Genomic DNA, 16720 nt, shown 5'->3' with positions numbered 1-16720 from the left:
TATCTTACAGAGTTCTTAGGTTTTCGCGATTGTTACTGAAATTATTTTCCCGGATTTAAACAAAAAACATTAAATTGCGTACATTTGTTAACAAAAAACACTTGTTAACAAATGTACGCGATTTAAATACGGAAAAATAATATCATTTCCTAAATATCTTACCATTTCGAAAAATAAGCGAGTCATCACACTCGTCGACACTATCGGCTAAAGCCGAAAATACTTTATGTCTATGCAATACTTAAACTTTAATACTTAACTGCCTCCGTGGCCAAACGGAGGACTGCCATGCAGAGGTCCTGGGTTCGATTCCCAGGCCGGGAGAAATATGTGTATGGCCTACATTTATTTCTCTCGTGAGTTTGGGTGTAATTTGTGGTTGTCTATGTGTGTGTCCATGGCACCCGCGATACAGGGTTTCCCTAGTGCGGGGCTATGTTGAGTGTGTGCGTTATTATTATTATTATTATTATTAATACGAGCGAAAACGACGTAACGCGTTTCGCCTGTGTCGGGCCCAATCGCATCGATAACATCTTTTTTTACTCCATTAAAAGCTTTGTCTATATAATAGCATTTAGAACGACTCAAGCCGCTTCCATGTCGGCATGGACTCTCAAGTCAACTTCAAAAATTCAATAAGTAATTGAAGAAGATTGGTACCCTTTAGACTTTGTAGTGCAAAACAAGAGTTGAAATTTCGTTAGCAAGCAGTGTAAATATGGTATATGATAATATGTATGTAAATATAGTACGGAATTTCACTTGAACCTGTGTATACTTAATCACAATGCCCTTGAAAAATAATAATTTAATCATTTTACAAGATTCACACATTAAACATACTAGTACGTTTACAATTCACATGCGTGAAGATGTCTGGGACATAATCCAAAATTAAATAAAGATTTAATGTACATACAGTAATTACAATATTCTTAATCGTATTACAATGTCTGAGAATGCAATCTCTTGACTCGACACTGACTTGAATAATATTCATGATATTCAAGTGTCCAATTTCCATACACGATTTCAATATTTCAAAAGTTATTGATTTTAAACTAGATTTCATTTTCTTGATTATTATATACTATTTACTTACGGAACATAATGTACATAATTCTAAACGACAACGTTCTATTGAAACATCTCAAAACAAGAGAAACGGTCAGTTGATTATTTTATTAATGTAGTATTGTGAGAAAATTATGCAAATATTTATTATGTGAAAAGAGTACAATAGAACGCAACATATATTATGTATTCAATGAATAATAAAAATAAAATAAAAGTACAGACATACGAAATTCTCGATATAAACATCGATAATTGCTACTCTCTCAATATTATCAGATATATACGTAATGATATTTTATAATGTACACCATTTTTTACCTCGACTGAACCAAGAATATTTCACACACATGTGTACATTTTAAGCGAATGCCGTAACATTACACATGTCTCTTAATGTGTGGTATGTTTTATTTTTTATTGAATATCATGATGTTTTTTGGGAAAACACTCTACTAGTTTGTTATTACCATTGATACGAAGATCGAACAAACACAAATAAAAATTCCTATGACCCGATTGGACTCGAACCAGCGACTGATTCCGCAACGTAGCTACCGCTCAATGCTAGTTGCGGATCTTTGTATTGGGTTTAAGCGGTGTTTTTGTCGTAGTGCCACCTATGAGAACTTTGAAAGTTTCTTCACTCAGTCAATTCCTAATATCCGGTTTAAATTTTCGTTATGTCATATTTTAGTAGTTGTAGAGCTCCTTGTGAAAGAGTTCGTCCAGGGAAATATTGCCACCTTACCTATTTCTGCCGCCAAATAGTAACGTGAGCATTACTGTGTTCCACTTCGGAAGGATAAGGGTACTGGTGAAATTACAGGCACATGAGACTTGTCAACGTATGTATGTTGAGTGTGTGCGTGTGCGTCACAAGATGACGGGCACAGTGGCAGTGCCCATATGATCATTTGCGATTAAAAACTCTGACTGGCACTGCAACCATTATGGACAGGCGTGCCCCTTACCACCAGGCGCACGACTTGTTCGTCCCGTCACTATACTAAAAAAAAGGGGTATGTACATCTATCTGGTCTGTCTGTTCAGTGTGCCCAGAATGTAAATATGGAAAACCAGACTTAGTTACTATTGCATAAACCATTAAGATTAACACAATTACATAAATACTAACTCATCAGGATGTGCTTGGGCATGAAGTCTACACATACATCACTTTTTTTAAAATGAATGTTTGTCCAGAACAAGCAGAAATCTATTCAAATTTAATGGATTTTTCGCTTCTTTTTGCCGTGAAAACGGTGATAAATTTACCTGCTCCAAAAGTGTAACACACATTTTCGTCTATTTGTTTTAGGGTATGATTTGACATATATACTCACATACACATACATAATCTCAGCTGTAAAATGGTTTATCTCGTTGACAAATAGTCATAATAGCAAAATGGCAATGAAAAAATGTTAGATCTTTGTATTAAAATACTAGTGGTATAACCAACTAGTGGTATAGTAACCACGAGCGACACAGGCTCTTTGCGCCCTGAGGCGTCGAGAGTGTCCCATGTGCCTGTAATTTAACTAGCACCCTTACCCCGTAGAAATAGGTACGGTGGCAGTACTGCCCTGGTCGAACTCTTATACTATGTATTAGACGATCTCGTGACATCGTCAGCATAATCTTTGCTTAATTCGGTTGAGATTGTGATCAAAAACTTCTTATTTCCTTTTTTTTTATTATTTTCCGTTTTATTTTCTCTATTTGAAGTAGCTTGCCAACTGTACCTGAGTTGCTACGTAAGCAATCAATCTTACCCTGACAACCTAACTATTTTTATTATTTCCTTAATGGCGGCCACTAGTCCTTGGCCAGTGTTAGTTTCGATGAATGCAGTCAGTTAATATAGATCAAGAACGTCAACTTTAAGATAGCAGGAATGTATATAATTTTGAAAAAACCTTTGCGACGAACTGCTGTTAACACATGATATTTTTGACACTTATAGTCACGACGAATTCAATGAAACCTTACTCATAAACAACTATCGTAGAGTTAAAAAAAAACTAAGGGAAACACCAGTGCCCATAGAGATACATATAAAGTGTTTAAATTAGCAAAAGAAAATTCACCACGACTTGACTGTATGGTATTAAACCTTTACCCTTTTCCGTAATGGAAAGAATTTAAAAAATAACGTACACATTACATTACATGACGAAATACTTTCATAGATTTCTCATAGATGGCATCAAGGTTAAAAATTCGTTAAAAAACCAAATACAAAGATCTGGTGACAAACACATAGAAAAATTCGTGAGGTGTGCTGGTTCGTTCCGTGCTTAGTTGGCATAACGTCTGGCACGGTTTGCTAACCCATCCGGCCGGATTGAAGGTTTTTTCCTAGGCGTTCGATCTTTGTATTAATAATTGTAAGTAGTGGAGTCATTTCACAAAAATAATTGACTATCAATTTAATAAAAAATTAAACACACATTATTGATTCCTTAGCTTCGCCACACGCGAATAAAAACCAATGGTAGTAACCATTGTTTAATATAGTAATATTTCATTATTATTTTACAATTCTAGATAATGTTCCAGTTACATTCCGAGTCCATGCACAAATCCATAACACACATTGATGTTGATGTTCTCATAATGAAACGACACCGAGTACAAAGTCCAACTATTCACTAAACAAATGACCTGTCAACTAATAAGAATTGCTGATGTACTATTATCTATTCACAAAAACATTCCTATTTTCGTATAAGTATGTAGGTTATAAACTTATACGTTGTAACGGAACTTTTGAAGAATTCGTGGATTGTTTTTTTTTGTCTATGCAAGTATATATTATTATTTTTATGTAATTATTCTCGTCTTAATAATTTTAATCGTTTTTACTTTTAAGTAACAATTATATTGTAGATGGTACTAGATGACGAATAGCAGTGCTAGCACTGTAGGTAGGGTCTGAAAACAGCTTAAACCAAATCCTTTTTATCTGCATAATATGAATAATGTTATTTCAGCCTAAATAATTAGGCAATAAATTTATTTTAAATCAGTTTCCAAATTACAACCAAACAGGAAATTGTCAACAGCGAATTGTTGGTTTATTATTATAAGTAGTAGGTGTACTTATAATAATAAACCAACAATTTTTCTTTAAATATTATGTCATTAGAATTGGTCATGGTTGAGTTGAAGTTTGAGAACAACAAACAACGCAACAACACAATTAAAAAAGTGTTTTTTTTAACGATTTTGTTTGAGACAAGGTTTATAATGATATCTATCTATAAATTTAACTAAAAGAAGAAATAAGTTACGAAATACAGCGCAGAGAAATATTAAGTTTTTCTAAACAAATAAATAATATAAATATTAGACAACAACACATAGGTACGTTGCTCCGATCCCGAAATAAATAACTAAGGCAATTGTGTTGTGGAAATCGGAAACGACGACGGTACCACAAACACACCCGAGACAATATGCAAAAGTCAGTCTTTTCTACATTGACCCGGCTGGGGACCGAACCCGGGACGCCAGAGATAGCGATATCATGAAAACCGGTATGTAAACCTTTTGACCACGAAGATCATCATAAGTGAAAATATGTACACACATCGAAAGATGGCACACTAAATGAGCCTTTAGGTACGCGTGGCACAGCGTTGATTGTACATATATTTCAGTATACGTGTCCATGTAGCGCCATAAGTGGCAATAGCAAACCTAGATTTGACAATAGTTGTTTAAACTGGTTTTGAATAAATAGCTCGTCATTTGGTCGTTCATATTAATAATAATAATAACGCACACACTCAACATAGCCCCGCACTAGGGAAACCCTGTGTCGCGGGAGCCATGGATACACACATAGACAACCACAAATTACATCACGAGAAAAATAAATGTAGGCCATACAAATATTTCTCCCGGGCCGGGAATCGAACCTGGGACAGTTTATAAGTGATTATAAAGTTCGTAATAAGTTTTAGTGGCAGTAGAGCTCCTTGTGAAAGAGTTCGTCCAGGGAAGTACTGCAATCTTACCTATTTCTGCCGCCAAGCAGTAATGTTAGCACTACTGTGTTCCGGTTTTGAAGGGTGCTGGTGAAATTACCAGCACATGGGACTTAAACTTGTCTCAGGGTGACGACCGCAGTGGCAGTGCCCCTCAGTTCTTTGCAATTTAAAGCTCTTAGTGGCACTGCAACTGTTATGAATAGGCGTGTTTACCATCAGGACCACGACTTGTTCGTCCCGTCACTTAATATTTAAAAAAAAGATAATTTTCTCAAGATTGAAATTTAATACCTTGATATGTTTCTGTAAATTTAACTAATAGCTTAATGATTATGAAAGAAATATGAAATTTTGTATACATTCATAATGTCACGTGTACAAACCCTGAAATGCCATTTACACGCGATTCGAATGAATGAAACCAACAAAGAATCTTACATGAACGTCCTGCGCATTTTAATGTGGCATTTTAATAGAAACTTGTTTTAACAGCTATATGTGGATTGAAGTAATAACGAAATACTACAGCAAATATCTGTAGGTGACATGTAAAGAAGCCTAAGTACCAAATGGTAATTTTTATTATAGAGCGTTCTAAGAATAAGGTTTTTAATTAGGCATTCAAAATCAACCTTTTAAGGAACTAAATCTACAATTTCACGCTATCTATAGATAATTCATTACAAAAATAACAGAAACTGGTGTATAGGTAAAATAATATTTATAAAAACTTACCTCGTCCAATAAAAACAAGATGGACGCCACGGCTCGAACATGGCGGTTAAACCTTAGTTCTAAATACTGTAACAAAAATAAAAAACAGTGTTTAATGAAATGAAATGCAAAGATTCATTGATATATACTCATGTTTGTCGTACCCTCAATGAATTTACACATATTAAGAGTAACTTCGAACACTAAAAAAATCTGTGAGAGTGTATAACTTATCTACTCATTTTTCAATCGAATTATGAAATGAAAAAGCAAACTTCCACGTGAAAATAGAAATTGCAATAACTGTGCAGAATTTAAGAAATTCTCATTTAATTACCTAAATGATATGACATTCTACAATATTGAAGACTTCTTAAAAAAATTACACTTCATGTGTTCTATTTTTTTTTAATTAGACAAACCTTAGTAATAAGGGTTACCAAAGGGTTACCAAAGTTGAATAAGTCTTATTCCAATAATGACGGTGCTTTTTCACCGGCGGCGGTGAGGCGAGACGAATATTGAAGTATGGCAAAATTTCATTCTCTCCTAACGCATCTTCGGAGGAAATCCAGACCGGATTACGGAAACACGATTTCTCGGGCAGCAGCAAGTGCCCGCACGATCTCACGCAAACTCGCGATAGATACTAAATATCAATCGCGAGGTTGTCAGGTACGCACGATTAGAGATTTAAAAAAAATCGCTTCAGCTGTTTCTTCTCCGTTGACATGTTTCATAATAATAATTTACGAGACTGCGTGTTTAACACTAAACGAACTGAACAGCACTAAATCTTCACTCCACAACTACGGCGCAATGTTATTAATATCAATCGCGAAATGGTGAACTTACAGGCACATGGGTCTTGTCAACTTATATATCAGGCTGGCGCAGTGGTAGTGCCCCTCAGATCTTTGCAATTTAAAGCTCTGTGTGGCACTGTAACTGTTACAAATAGGCGTGTAACTTATCATAGCCATCAGATGCAAAAAACGAAAGTTCGCGATAGTCATTAATGGCAATTTTTGGTGGAAATAAGCCGGCGAGATTTCAATTCTCGTCTCAGAAATCAGAAACATTTATTGTATGAATTGGTAAAATACAGGTGTTACTTACAAGTGATTAGATCTACAATTCTTACCCAAATCAGGCGTACAATGTCTTAAAATTACAATTCAATTAAAATTTATTACAACTTAAATGTCAAAAATTAAAATTATAATTAAGTTAGTTATACAATTGTCAAATACTTGATGTCTTTATATAAAATTCGTTAAGATTGTAAAAAACTTTGTCAATTAATCATTTTTTTAAACAAGCTTTAAATTTATCACCATTTAAATATTTCATTTCCATTGGAAGTCTGTTATAAATTCTAATCGCTGTTACATAGGTGCTGCGGTCTTACTTTAGGGAGGACAAGACGGTCCTTGTTTCTGAAGTTAACGGAGTGTACATTAGATATTTTAGTAAAGAAGTTACTGTGATTACGTACAAAAAGATATATTTCCAAAATATATATTCCTATTAAAGTCAGGAAACCCTTTTCTTTGTACAGACTTCTTAGAGAATAGTCACTGGGTTTACTATAGATTATGTGTAAGCATCGTTTTTGTATTGTGAATATTTTAACCGCATTGACAGAGTTTCCTCAAAAACTTACACCATACATTAATAATGGGTATACGTTCCCGTAATATACGTTTTTTGCAACTTCAACCGACGCTACATCGACCAATACAGATAAAGCGTAGCAATAACTACCAAGCTTGTTATTCAGCACATCTATGTGATGTTTCCAATTTAAATTTTTATCTATAGTAATACCAAGAAATTTAGTAGTGTTTACCTCATCAATAACGTCATTTTCATAAGTTATGTGTAAATCTAATCTCGCCACATCTCGTCTCGCTTCGCCGGTACGTTAATTACTCGCATTTTAGTCTTTGACTTTGATGAAATCCTCCCTAAATCCATTATTATTATTATATATTTTATTATTATAATTATGTCTTATTAATACTAGGCTGCGATTAATTGGACTGCTAAATTATAGTATATTTACAAATTATTGCATAACAATTATATACTTATTCTATTCATAAGTTCTATTGTATTCTATTCATAAAAACTTTGTATGCCGCAAGGTGGATCACAGTAATTCAAAATTCATTCTTGTAACGCCTTTATAACCCGTACAGCACAAAACAATGAATGAATTGATTCGTTATTTTGTATGTAAAGCCTGATATCGTGCGAATTAAGCACATCAAGTGATATTTCCAAAGGAACAAACTTTTTTTTTATTACCTATTGTTGATTTATTGACACGTATAGGTAATTAGTGACGTAGACGTGAAGTGTTATGTAGGTAAATATAACGTACTTATAATTAAATGACCCTAAACAATTTTTCCACTTCAATAACAAATCATTAGTAGATTTTAGTCAATTAGTCACTAATTAATATACTCCAGTAGAAATTCAGCAGAGGTGTTTTTTTTAACAATGAATAATATTTCGCGTAATGATGTAGAATCCTTGAAAGATCACCTATTAAGATCGTTTTGACTCTTGCTATGTCACCGCTATGACATCCTACAGAGATAAAGCCTCGAAAAAATTATATGATTTGGCATAATTGTTACTAATGACAACCAAGTTGATAATGGACGTTACCACGTCATATCTAGACACTGTTATACAGTTAAACGTCAAACCTGTGTGAATGATATGGAGTATACAATTAATTTATGATACATGCCTGTTTTTGGGACTAAGCTCAAGAAGGGTTTTGCAATAATTTTGTGTCACATGTGCAATGTTCATTATGCAAGTCCTACATTATAAAAGAGAGTCTTATTAAACAGTGCAATGTTGTTTCATATTACTTGGTACTTGGTGCAACGGGCTGGTATTATTAAAATATAAATATTATTAAAATCATTTTCGGTTCTGCACGGCAGATCGATAATGCGTATCCAAAGCTTGGTAAAAGAAAAAATCTGTTACAATGTGCGAAAAATTAATATAATTCGATTGCAGTTACCGCAATCAGAAAGGCTACTCAAGTACAATATAAATAAGACAAACTCAGCCGTAATCGTGGAACTTGTAAAATATCCAAATCTATACGCGATGTAGAACCATAAAAATAATTTCATTCCCATTGTGTAACTATCGCGAAAACCTAAGATACGCGATAGGATAAACTCAATATTCCTCGGTTTATTACCAACGTAAAAATATCTTCGTCGGTATAGAACAGCGACATGTTGATTACAGCACATATACTCTGGGTCTCGCATGTGCCATACAAGCATCATGAATGTTCTCATATTGATACATACAACATTACATAGGTAAATGCATCTTGCCTGCATCACGCCCGAGCATCTCTGATATAAAGTGCGTCACAGGCTTACGAGAATGTATGAGCAACATTGACCTATTGGTAGGTCAATAATGAGCAAGGACTATTTAAAGTAGGATTGACAGACATACTTATACATTTCAGGCAAACAATAAGTTTGGTAAACACGAGCGCGCTCTATGTATGTCTTGGATATATGAAATTTGATTATTTCTGCATACTAACTAATCAATCTATATGATATTTTGTACACATAATATGGAAAGTAACACCTAGAGTCATAGTGTTTCAGTTTTAAATTATATTAATTTTAAAAGTTAAAGGATTTTTAACCGGCTTTGAAAAAAGGAGAAGGTTCTCAATTCGACTGTATGGTTTTTTTTGTATGTATGTTACGCGGTAACTTGTGAACCGATTTTGATGATTTTTTTGTTGGAAAGAGTGTACCTCAGTAGTGGTACCATTTAAATATTGAAGAAAAAATTCCACCTCTCAGGGTGGCAAACTAGGTGATTAATGACTTTTGTGGTAGGTTTTTTAGTACTCTGTACTGAAATTATTTTATGATACCATGTGATGAGTCGAATTAGTCGTGCGCCTGGTGGTATGCGACACGTCCGTAATAGTTGCAGTGCTGCTCAGAGCTTAAGATTTGAGAGGAAGTGCCACTCCACCCGTCACCCAGAGACATAAGTTGAAAAGTTCTATGTGCCTGCAATTTATAAGTGCAAAAGCAAAAAAAATTCACCAGTATCCTTAACCATCAAAACCGAAATGCGGTAACGCTCACATTACTGCTTGGCGGCAGAATTATGTAAGATGGCAGTGCGCACTATTTCACTTGGAACTCTACTGCTATTAAGCTGGTCACACACAGACGATAAAATGTTTCTATTAATTGATTAATGTCATACGGCAATTTGCTTTGGGGTAATGCCGCCCATATCAATAGAATCTTTGTCCTGCAGAAACGTGCGGTCAGGGCAATTTACAATCTGGGCCCCAGAATATCTTTGAGAGATAAATTTAAGGAAATTAATATTCTTACACTAGCGTCACAGTACATTTATGAAAATGTAATTTATGTTAAGAGGAATAATAATCTCTTTATGAAAAATAGTGACAGACATAACATTAATACGGGGAATATAAAAATAAACTAGCTGTTTTAGATAGTCGTCTTCACAAAGTGACAAATTCCTTTAAGGGACAATGTATACGCTTCTATAACAAGATTCCGGTTGATATACAAAATATGCCATTCACGAGGTTTAAAACTACAGTGAAACACAAACTTTATACTAAAGGTTATTTATACAACTTCTGCGTACTTGGATGACAAAAATCCGTGGTAGTAACCCGTTTAGCTCGTGGAGGTAGTATCGATCTCTGGTGTTTGAAAGCAAAACAAAAAATATATTGTAAATATTGAATGTTACAAATGTTATTTACAAAGAGCAACCCCTAGAGTTTCTTGCTCATTCTTCTCAGGGGAATCTGCCTTACGAATGAGCAGAGTTTAACCAATGTGACGATTTCAAGTGTAATAATGCTTACCGATGAAATAAAAATTATTTTGATTTTGATTTCATTTCATTTTGATTCTGATTTTGATTTTGATTTTCAATTCAATGGAAACCCCAAAAAATAATGTTACTTTATATTAAAAAAAATAATAACCTCCATACCTACATACTACTCAAGCGACCAACAAACTAAGAAGTAGGAAAATTACACATGTAAATTTTTCCACGCAAGCACTAACTCGATTACGCAACCGTATTCGCTTCACATTCATCACTTAGACAGAAACAAAACTATTTGATGAAAAGACTGACAATCTCCAAGTCATGATCAACGCATACGTCCCACTGCCGGGTACGGGTCTCCTCTCAGGCAAAGGTTTGGGCCATAGTCATGCTATCCCAATGCGGGAACTTCACACGTTTTCTGAAGGTTGTGAACCTTCTTCGATGTGCAGGTTTCATCACGATGTTTTCCTTCGTTTATTAGAGCTCCTTGTGAAAGAGTTCGTCCAGGGAAGCACTGCCACCTTACCTATTTCTGCCGCCAAGCAGTAATGGCAGCATTACTGTATTCTGGTTTTGAAGAGTAAGGATGCTGGTGAAATTATAGGTACATGAGACTTGTCAACTTATGTCTCAGAGTGACGGGCGCAGTGGCAGAGCCCCTCAAATTTTCGCGATTTAAAGTTCTGAGTATCAATGCAACTGTTATGGACAGGCGTGTAGCTTACCATAAGGCGCACGACTTGTACGTCCTGTCACTTGGCGTTATAAAAAAACATATAAGTTTAGTTTACATATACCACTACGTAAAACAATACGGGACATTAATTTTAAGGTTTACAAACTAGTTCTCTGAATTACGTAAGTAGAAAAAAGATTTTCGTGTAACAATCTTAACGCAGAATGCGGCTGCTCAACTTCATTAATTTATCTTACAGTCAACTTCTACTATACTTAAAGAAAGATTATGGAAAATATTTACACAAACAACGTTCTATCTATGTTATCTAAAAACTATTATAATTGTATAAAACTTACTCAAATCTACATATGACGTCAGACCTAAATTATCTTTAAAACACTCATCTAATAATATAAAATCTACGAGATATAGTGACTATGTACCAACATTCTGAAACAACAAACTTTTCATTCTAAGTGTCGGTTTACTGTTAATATTTTGTAATAAATAAATTAAAATTCTAGAAAATTAGAACCTCCTCCTTTTTAAATTCTAGTTTCAAAGTCTAGCACACCTGTATTCACATTTTGACAATGACATTTCTTTGTTTACATTTTGGACATTTATTTATGATTCACTCTATAATACCGCACATATTACGCTCATATTGTAATTCATTAACATTTAATAACATATTTCAATCAATATGTATAATATGTTGATTATGCGGAAAACTACATGAAGTAAGGTACTGAAAAGGTCGCATATCAGTCACTAAACATTCCTGCGCTTCCGGGCCCACGTCGTCATCACAAGTCTATTCTACACATTCACACTCAAATTGCGTTTGTCTTTATAATGACTATCATTTTATTGTAACATACTATCTACTAATTATATATACATATACTATCAGTATACAACACGAAGACTCTCTTTATTAACAGAAGACTCTTGTTATCACAGCTGTGACAGTTCATGATGTACTTTTTATAAAGAATATTCTGTTCAGTTCGCAATAACATCGAGTACAATAGGACTTAGCAACGATATACAATATATTGCGCGAGTGCTCTGACATTTGTGAACCAATTTCGATGATTATTTATTTGTTGGATAGGGGGTGCCCCAAAAGTCATCTAATTTAAATTTGAAGACAATTTTCCACCTTACAGGTGGCAAATTATGCGATGAATCCGGTAATTCCTATGAAAATAAAATGTTATGGTGACTTAGACCTGACCTGATGATAGAAATGGTAGACAGATGAAAAGAACTCCTCAACAATATCAAGCAACTACCTTGTATTTGAAGTTTTGTTTAGACCAGGGGCCTTACCATGAACTTTACCAAAACTAATCAATAACGAAGCAGTTAAATTTAGGATCCTAAATTAAATCGTTAAAATTCGTACCATGAGCTATTTAAAACTGATTCGCTTTCAAACCGCTAACTCGCGAATGAATGACCGAATTTGTCTCTGGTCCGCTACCATTTCGCATTGTGAAGTTTTTAAACGTTGTGTTCTTTCTTTTGATACGGGTATTTTTAGCCAAAAACATATTATTTGAGGATAGTTTTTTACAGTACTTCTGTAAAACATAAAAAAACTTATAAATGTCATTACTAAGTGACAAATAAAGAAAAGGACTTCCTTTTTTTTTTCATTTCAGTTATCGTTGAGAAGACCGCATTAACGAATACAGCGAGGTAAGAGGTTAGTTTTCCTTTAATAAAAAGTTATAATTGTAACTAAAAGTCTATTGAATGTCAGCATGATTCACTACCATGATATTCAATCATTTTTTTGTGAAATTACTCCACTCCACTTAGAAAAAAATCCTTCGATCCGGATTCGAACCGACGTCTTCTAGCAAACCGTGTTAGACGCTATGCCAACTAAACCACGCAACGAACCAGCGGACCCTATGAATTTTTCTATGTGAAGAAATATATTTCTCACAGATGGCGCTACGGCAACAAATCGTTAAAAACTATAACAAAGATCAGCAACAAGCACAGAATAATTCGTAAGATCTGCTGGTCCGTTCCGTTATATCCGTACCAAAGTTACAATTAATTGTAATGATCCAAACCGAAACTGTTACTTACTTCATAAGAAGACGAGAGTCCTAGAAGGCAGAACACTGGCATGTAAATGACACTGACGATGACGCAACTTATAAAGATGGCCACAACGATCAGCCAATACTGCAACCCGTAGTTGTAAATCTCCGCCGGCGTGCCGAGGATCGTCACTCCTGAGACATAGCTGTTTGGAAGTATATGTATCAGTAATAATGACCAGTAATTAAATGTATGTTAAATATTGGATAAATAGCATAAAATTAGACGACTTGTACCACGAAAGATTGTGGTCAAAGTGGTGGCGTCAGTGACCGACATGCACGGCGTTCGACTTTTTTTTTGTAATTCATTTCTAATTAGATTTAGGACAAAGAGTTTCTATAACAGTCACACGTTTCTTATTTTAAGTGCCAAATTGGCACTGCCAATTACTGGGTGTTTATTATTGGTGAGTGGTGAGTGTGTTCATTACTGGAAATTTTAGAGAAATTATAATTTAGGTTTCTTTTTAGTAATCATTATAATAGCTTTTTTAAGAGAAATACAATAGCATAACCTTTTTTGAGGATTATATCTGTCAAATGAACTAACCACTATTGATGTAATATGTTTGAAAACAAAAAGTTATTTCAAATTTAAGAACACATTTCAAATGTCCATCATTTTAGTGCCATCACCATACCAATTTGTAGTGAAAATTTAGTTACGCATTTCTTTGGAAAAAATGGAATCTTTAAGTAAGCCCAGTCCTTTTTGAGCAAAGAGTTTATTACTTTTAATAAATTTTTTTCTCATAAAACGAAGGACGGTCCTTACTTAGGTCTACAATACGTATGTTTGCCTTATGTTTGGCAGGAGACAGTGAAACTGTACTCATGTTGTTACATGTTACCTTCCTAAAGCCTATGTTTTCACAACTAAATGAATTTTATGAATTATGATACAATTCAATGTCCAAAGTGTCAAAATTGATGGTCTCTAGATTTACAACAAACGCGCCTTAGCAACGCAACCATTACCATCATCGTCAGCCGACTGCAGTCCACTGTTAAACATAGGCTTAGCATAGGGGGATAGGCTCCTTAGCTTGTCGCATCCATTGCCTGCCACCCAACCAACACGGAATGCTTTTGTAAAAAGGTAATAAAATGTTATAGATTGAAGTACAAATGAGATTTGTTTTTTTTTTTGTTATTTTATGAAAACATATAATATAACATACAATTATAGTTATAATAAATATGAGTAATCGAATACCATTTACGAATTTCCACCTTTAGCGAACTACATAAAGTGAATAACAAAGTCAAAGAGAAATTTATGAAAAAGAAACTCAATTACACAAAAACTAATGAGTAATTAAGCAAATAATGAGAACAAAAATAATAGGCAAATATATCAATGCAAATATACCAAAGTTAGGGTATCGTCACCAGTCATGTGATGTGTCAAGTGACGTTTTTATACGCAGTAAAATACTCTAAAGACCAGTGTTAAGTGTTTAGTTTACATGTCCAGCTTTTGTGATTAGGCGAAGCATGCGTGAAACCATCGACTATTTATCCAGAAATAGAGGCAAAATAAATCCCTGGAATGCATCAGGCAAATGCTTTCCGTACATTACATCAATTTTATCAACTCTCGTTTGCGTTGAAATTACAAATTAGAAAGCTGAAATAGTACAGCGCCAACAACTGATTTGTGAGTGTACGTCTCCGTATATTTTAAAAATATTCTGTATTTATTGTAATAAAGACAATAACTCTAACAATGGGGAGCTGTTCCATACGGTGGTGTGGGAAAAACAGCAAAACATCTAATTACAAAACAAACAGAATCACATTTCATCGGTAATTAAATATTAAATATGTAATATTTCAATTTTCGTCCATTATAGCTAAGTTAACCAGTCGATTTGAAGTGAAACAATTGATGATATACCCCCGTCAATAGTTTCGAATTCGGACTGGCCAATCGGAGCGCAGTTGTCACCGTAATGATTTTGGCAGCATAGTTTTCAAACAAATTAAATGACATTTCGTCTTTATTTCTGGTTATATACTCGATGCGTGTAACAGATACCTGAATTATGACAAGAATTCAGTATTGCCGATTACCCATACATATTTAAATCGCAGAATATTTGTACACATCTTGAGGGTGCCACAGTCGATTTCGGTCACGAATTTATTGTACAATCCGAAACTTAGCATGGAGGTTCTTTTTAATAGACTTCAAAAAAGGAAGAGGTTCTCAATTCGGCTGTATTTTTTGTGCGTATGTTACACGATTACTCCGACATTTGTACCGATTGGAAAAGGGGTACCATTCAAATTGGAAGAAAGTATTCCACCTCTAAGGGTGGTAAATTAGGGGATGAATCCGATATATTGGATTTCACCCACTTTCCGTTAACCGGTTTCAATAAAACTTGACAAATAGATCTAACAAAATCAGAGAAAACGGAAAGGCTTATAAAGGGATAAGGCGGAACTTTAGAGATCGATTGTTTTAATAAAAAAAAAACTATTAAATTTAGGTAAACTGAACAACTGAACAGTCGCAAGTGACAAATATCGTCGACTGTTTAGCTGTAAATAAACTAGTAACACAACAGTGCAATACTTACTTTTATAAACCTTTGAATGCAGACGGAGACGCAGAAAAAGTTAGTTAACATTAATACTTCAAAAGCACAAATAACACATGTTTTGATATGTTCTCACCTGGCTATAAGAGACAACGAGACGGGGAAAGTGGACATATGACGACCTCCCAGTAAGTAGTCTCGTATATCCACCACGGCTTTGGTACGTGACCCGATTGCACTGTACCATATACCACCGGCACACGACGCAATGCAGAGTATACCAAATGCAACGTAGTCCGAGACCGTAAAACCGCCCTCTCGCATTGTGAACCCCATTTTGGATGGTCAGTTCCTGAAAGAAACAATATTTTGAATGATTTGATAGTCAAAATTACTGTAAGTTTCCAAAATAAAATTTTTATTTTTGTTTATGACACCAAAAGACGCAACGAACAAATCGTACGTCTGATGGTAAGCGACACGCCCGCCCATTACTACTGGGCCGTTCAAAGCTTTAAATCACAAGGATCTGAGATGCTCTGCCACTGTGCCCGACACCCTGAGTCACAAGGTGACAAGTCTCATGTGCCTGTAATTTCACCAGCACATTACCCTTCAAAACCCGAACGAATTAATGTTCACATTAACGGTTGGCGGCAGAAA

At 34.7% G+C, this 16720-nt stretch overlaps 1 protein-coding gene across 5 annotated transcripts in view; it reads right to left on the bottom strand.

Moving 5' to 3' along the window:
* LOC113232810 (sodium-coupled monocarboxylate transporter 2-like) overlaps positions 1 to 16720 on the bottom strand; it is a 49567-nt gene that overhangs the window by 25800 nt on the left and 7047 nt on the right. For 2 of the 5 annotated variants that reach the window (XM_026467640.1, XM_026467630.1), the window contains exons 2-4: positions 16194 to 16409; positions 13492 to 13651; positions 5814 to 5879 (exon numbers count right to left, since the gene is read on the bottom strand). In XM_026467640.1, coding sequence (XP_026323425.1) covers positions 5814 to 5879; positions 13492 to 13651; positions 16194 to 16393 — 426 coding nt within the window. In that variant the 5' untranslated portion in view covers positions 16394 to 16409. Of the gene's footprint in view, positions 1 to 5813; positions 5880 to 13491; positions 13652 to 16193; positions 16410 to 16720 lie in introns of those variants that run through there. The other 3 variants (XM_026467647.1, XM_026467657.1, XM_026467665.1) reach the window with 3 other exon arrangements.

The sequence above is a fragment of the Hyposmocoma kahamanoa genome, unplaced genomic scaffold (genome assembly GCF_003589595.1).
Source record: "Hyposmocoma kahamanoa isolate Upper Pololo Valley unplaced genomic scaffold, ASM358959v1 102, whole genome shotgun sequence".
NCBI lineage: Eukaryota > Metazoa > Arthropoda > Insecta > Lepidoptera > Cosmopterigidae > Hyposmocoma > Hyposmocoma kahamanoa.
Note: the sequence above shows the minus strand (reverse complement) of the source record. Positions and strands in the feature narration are given on the sequence as shown.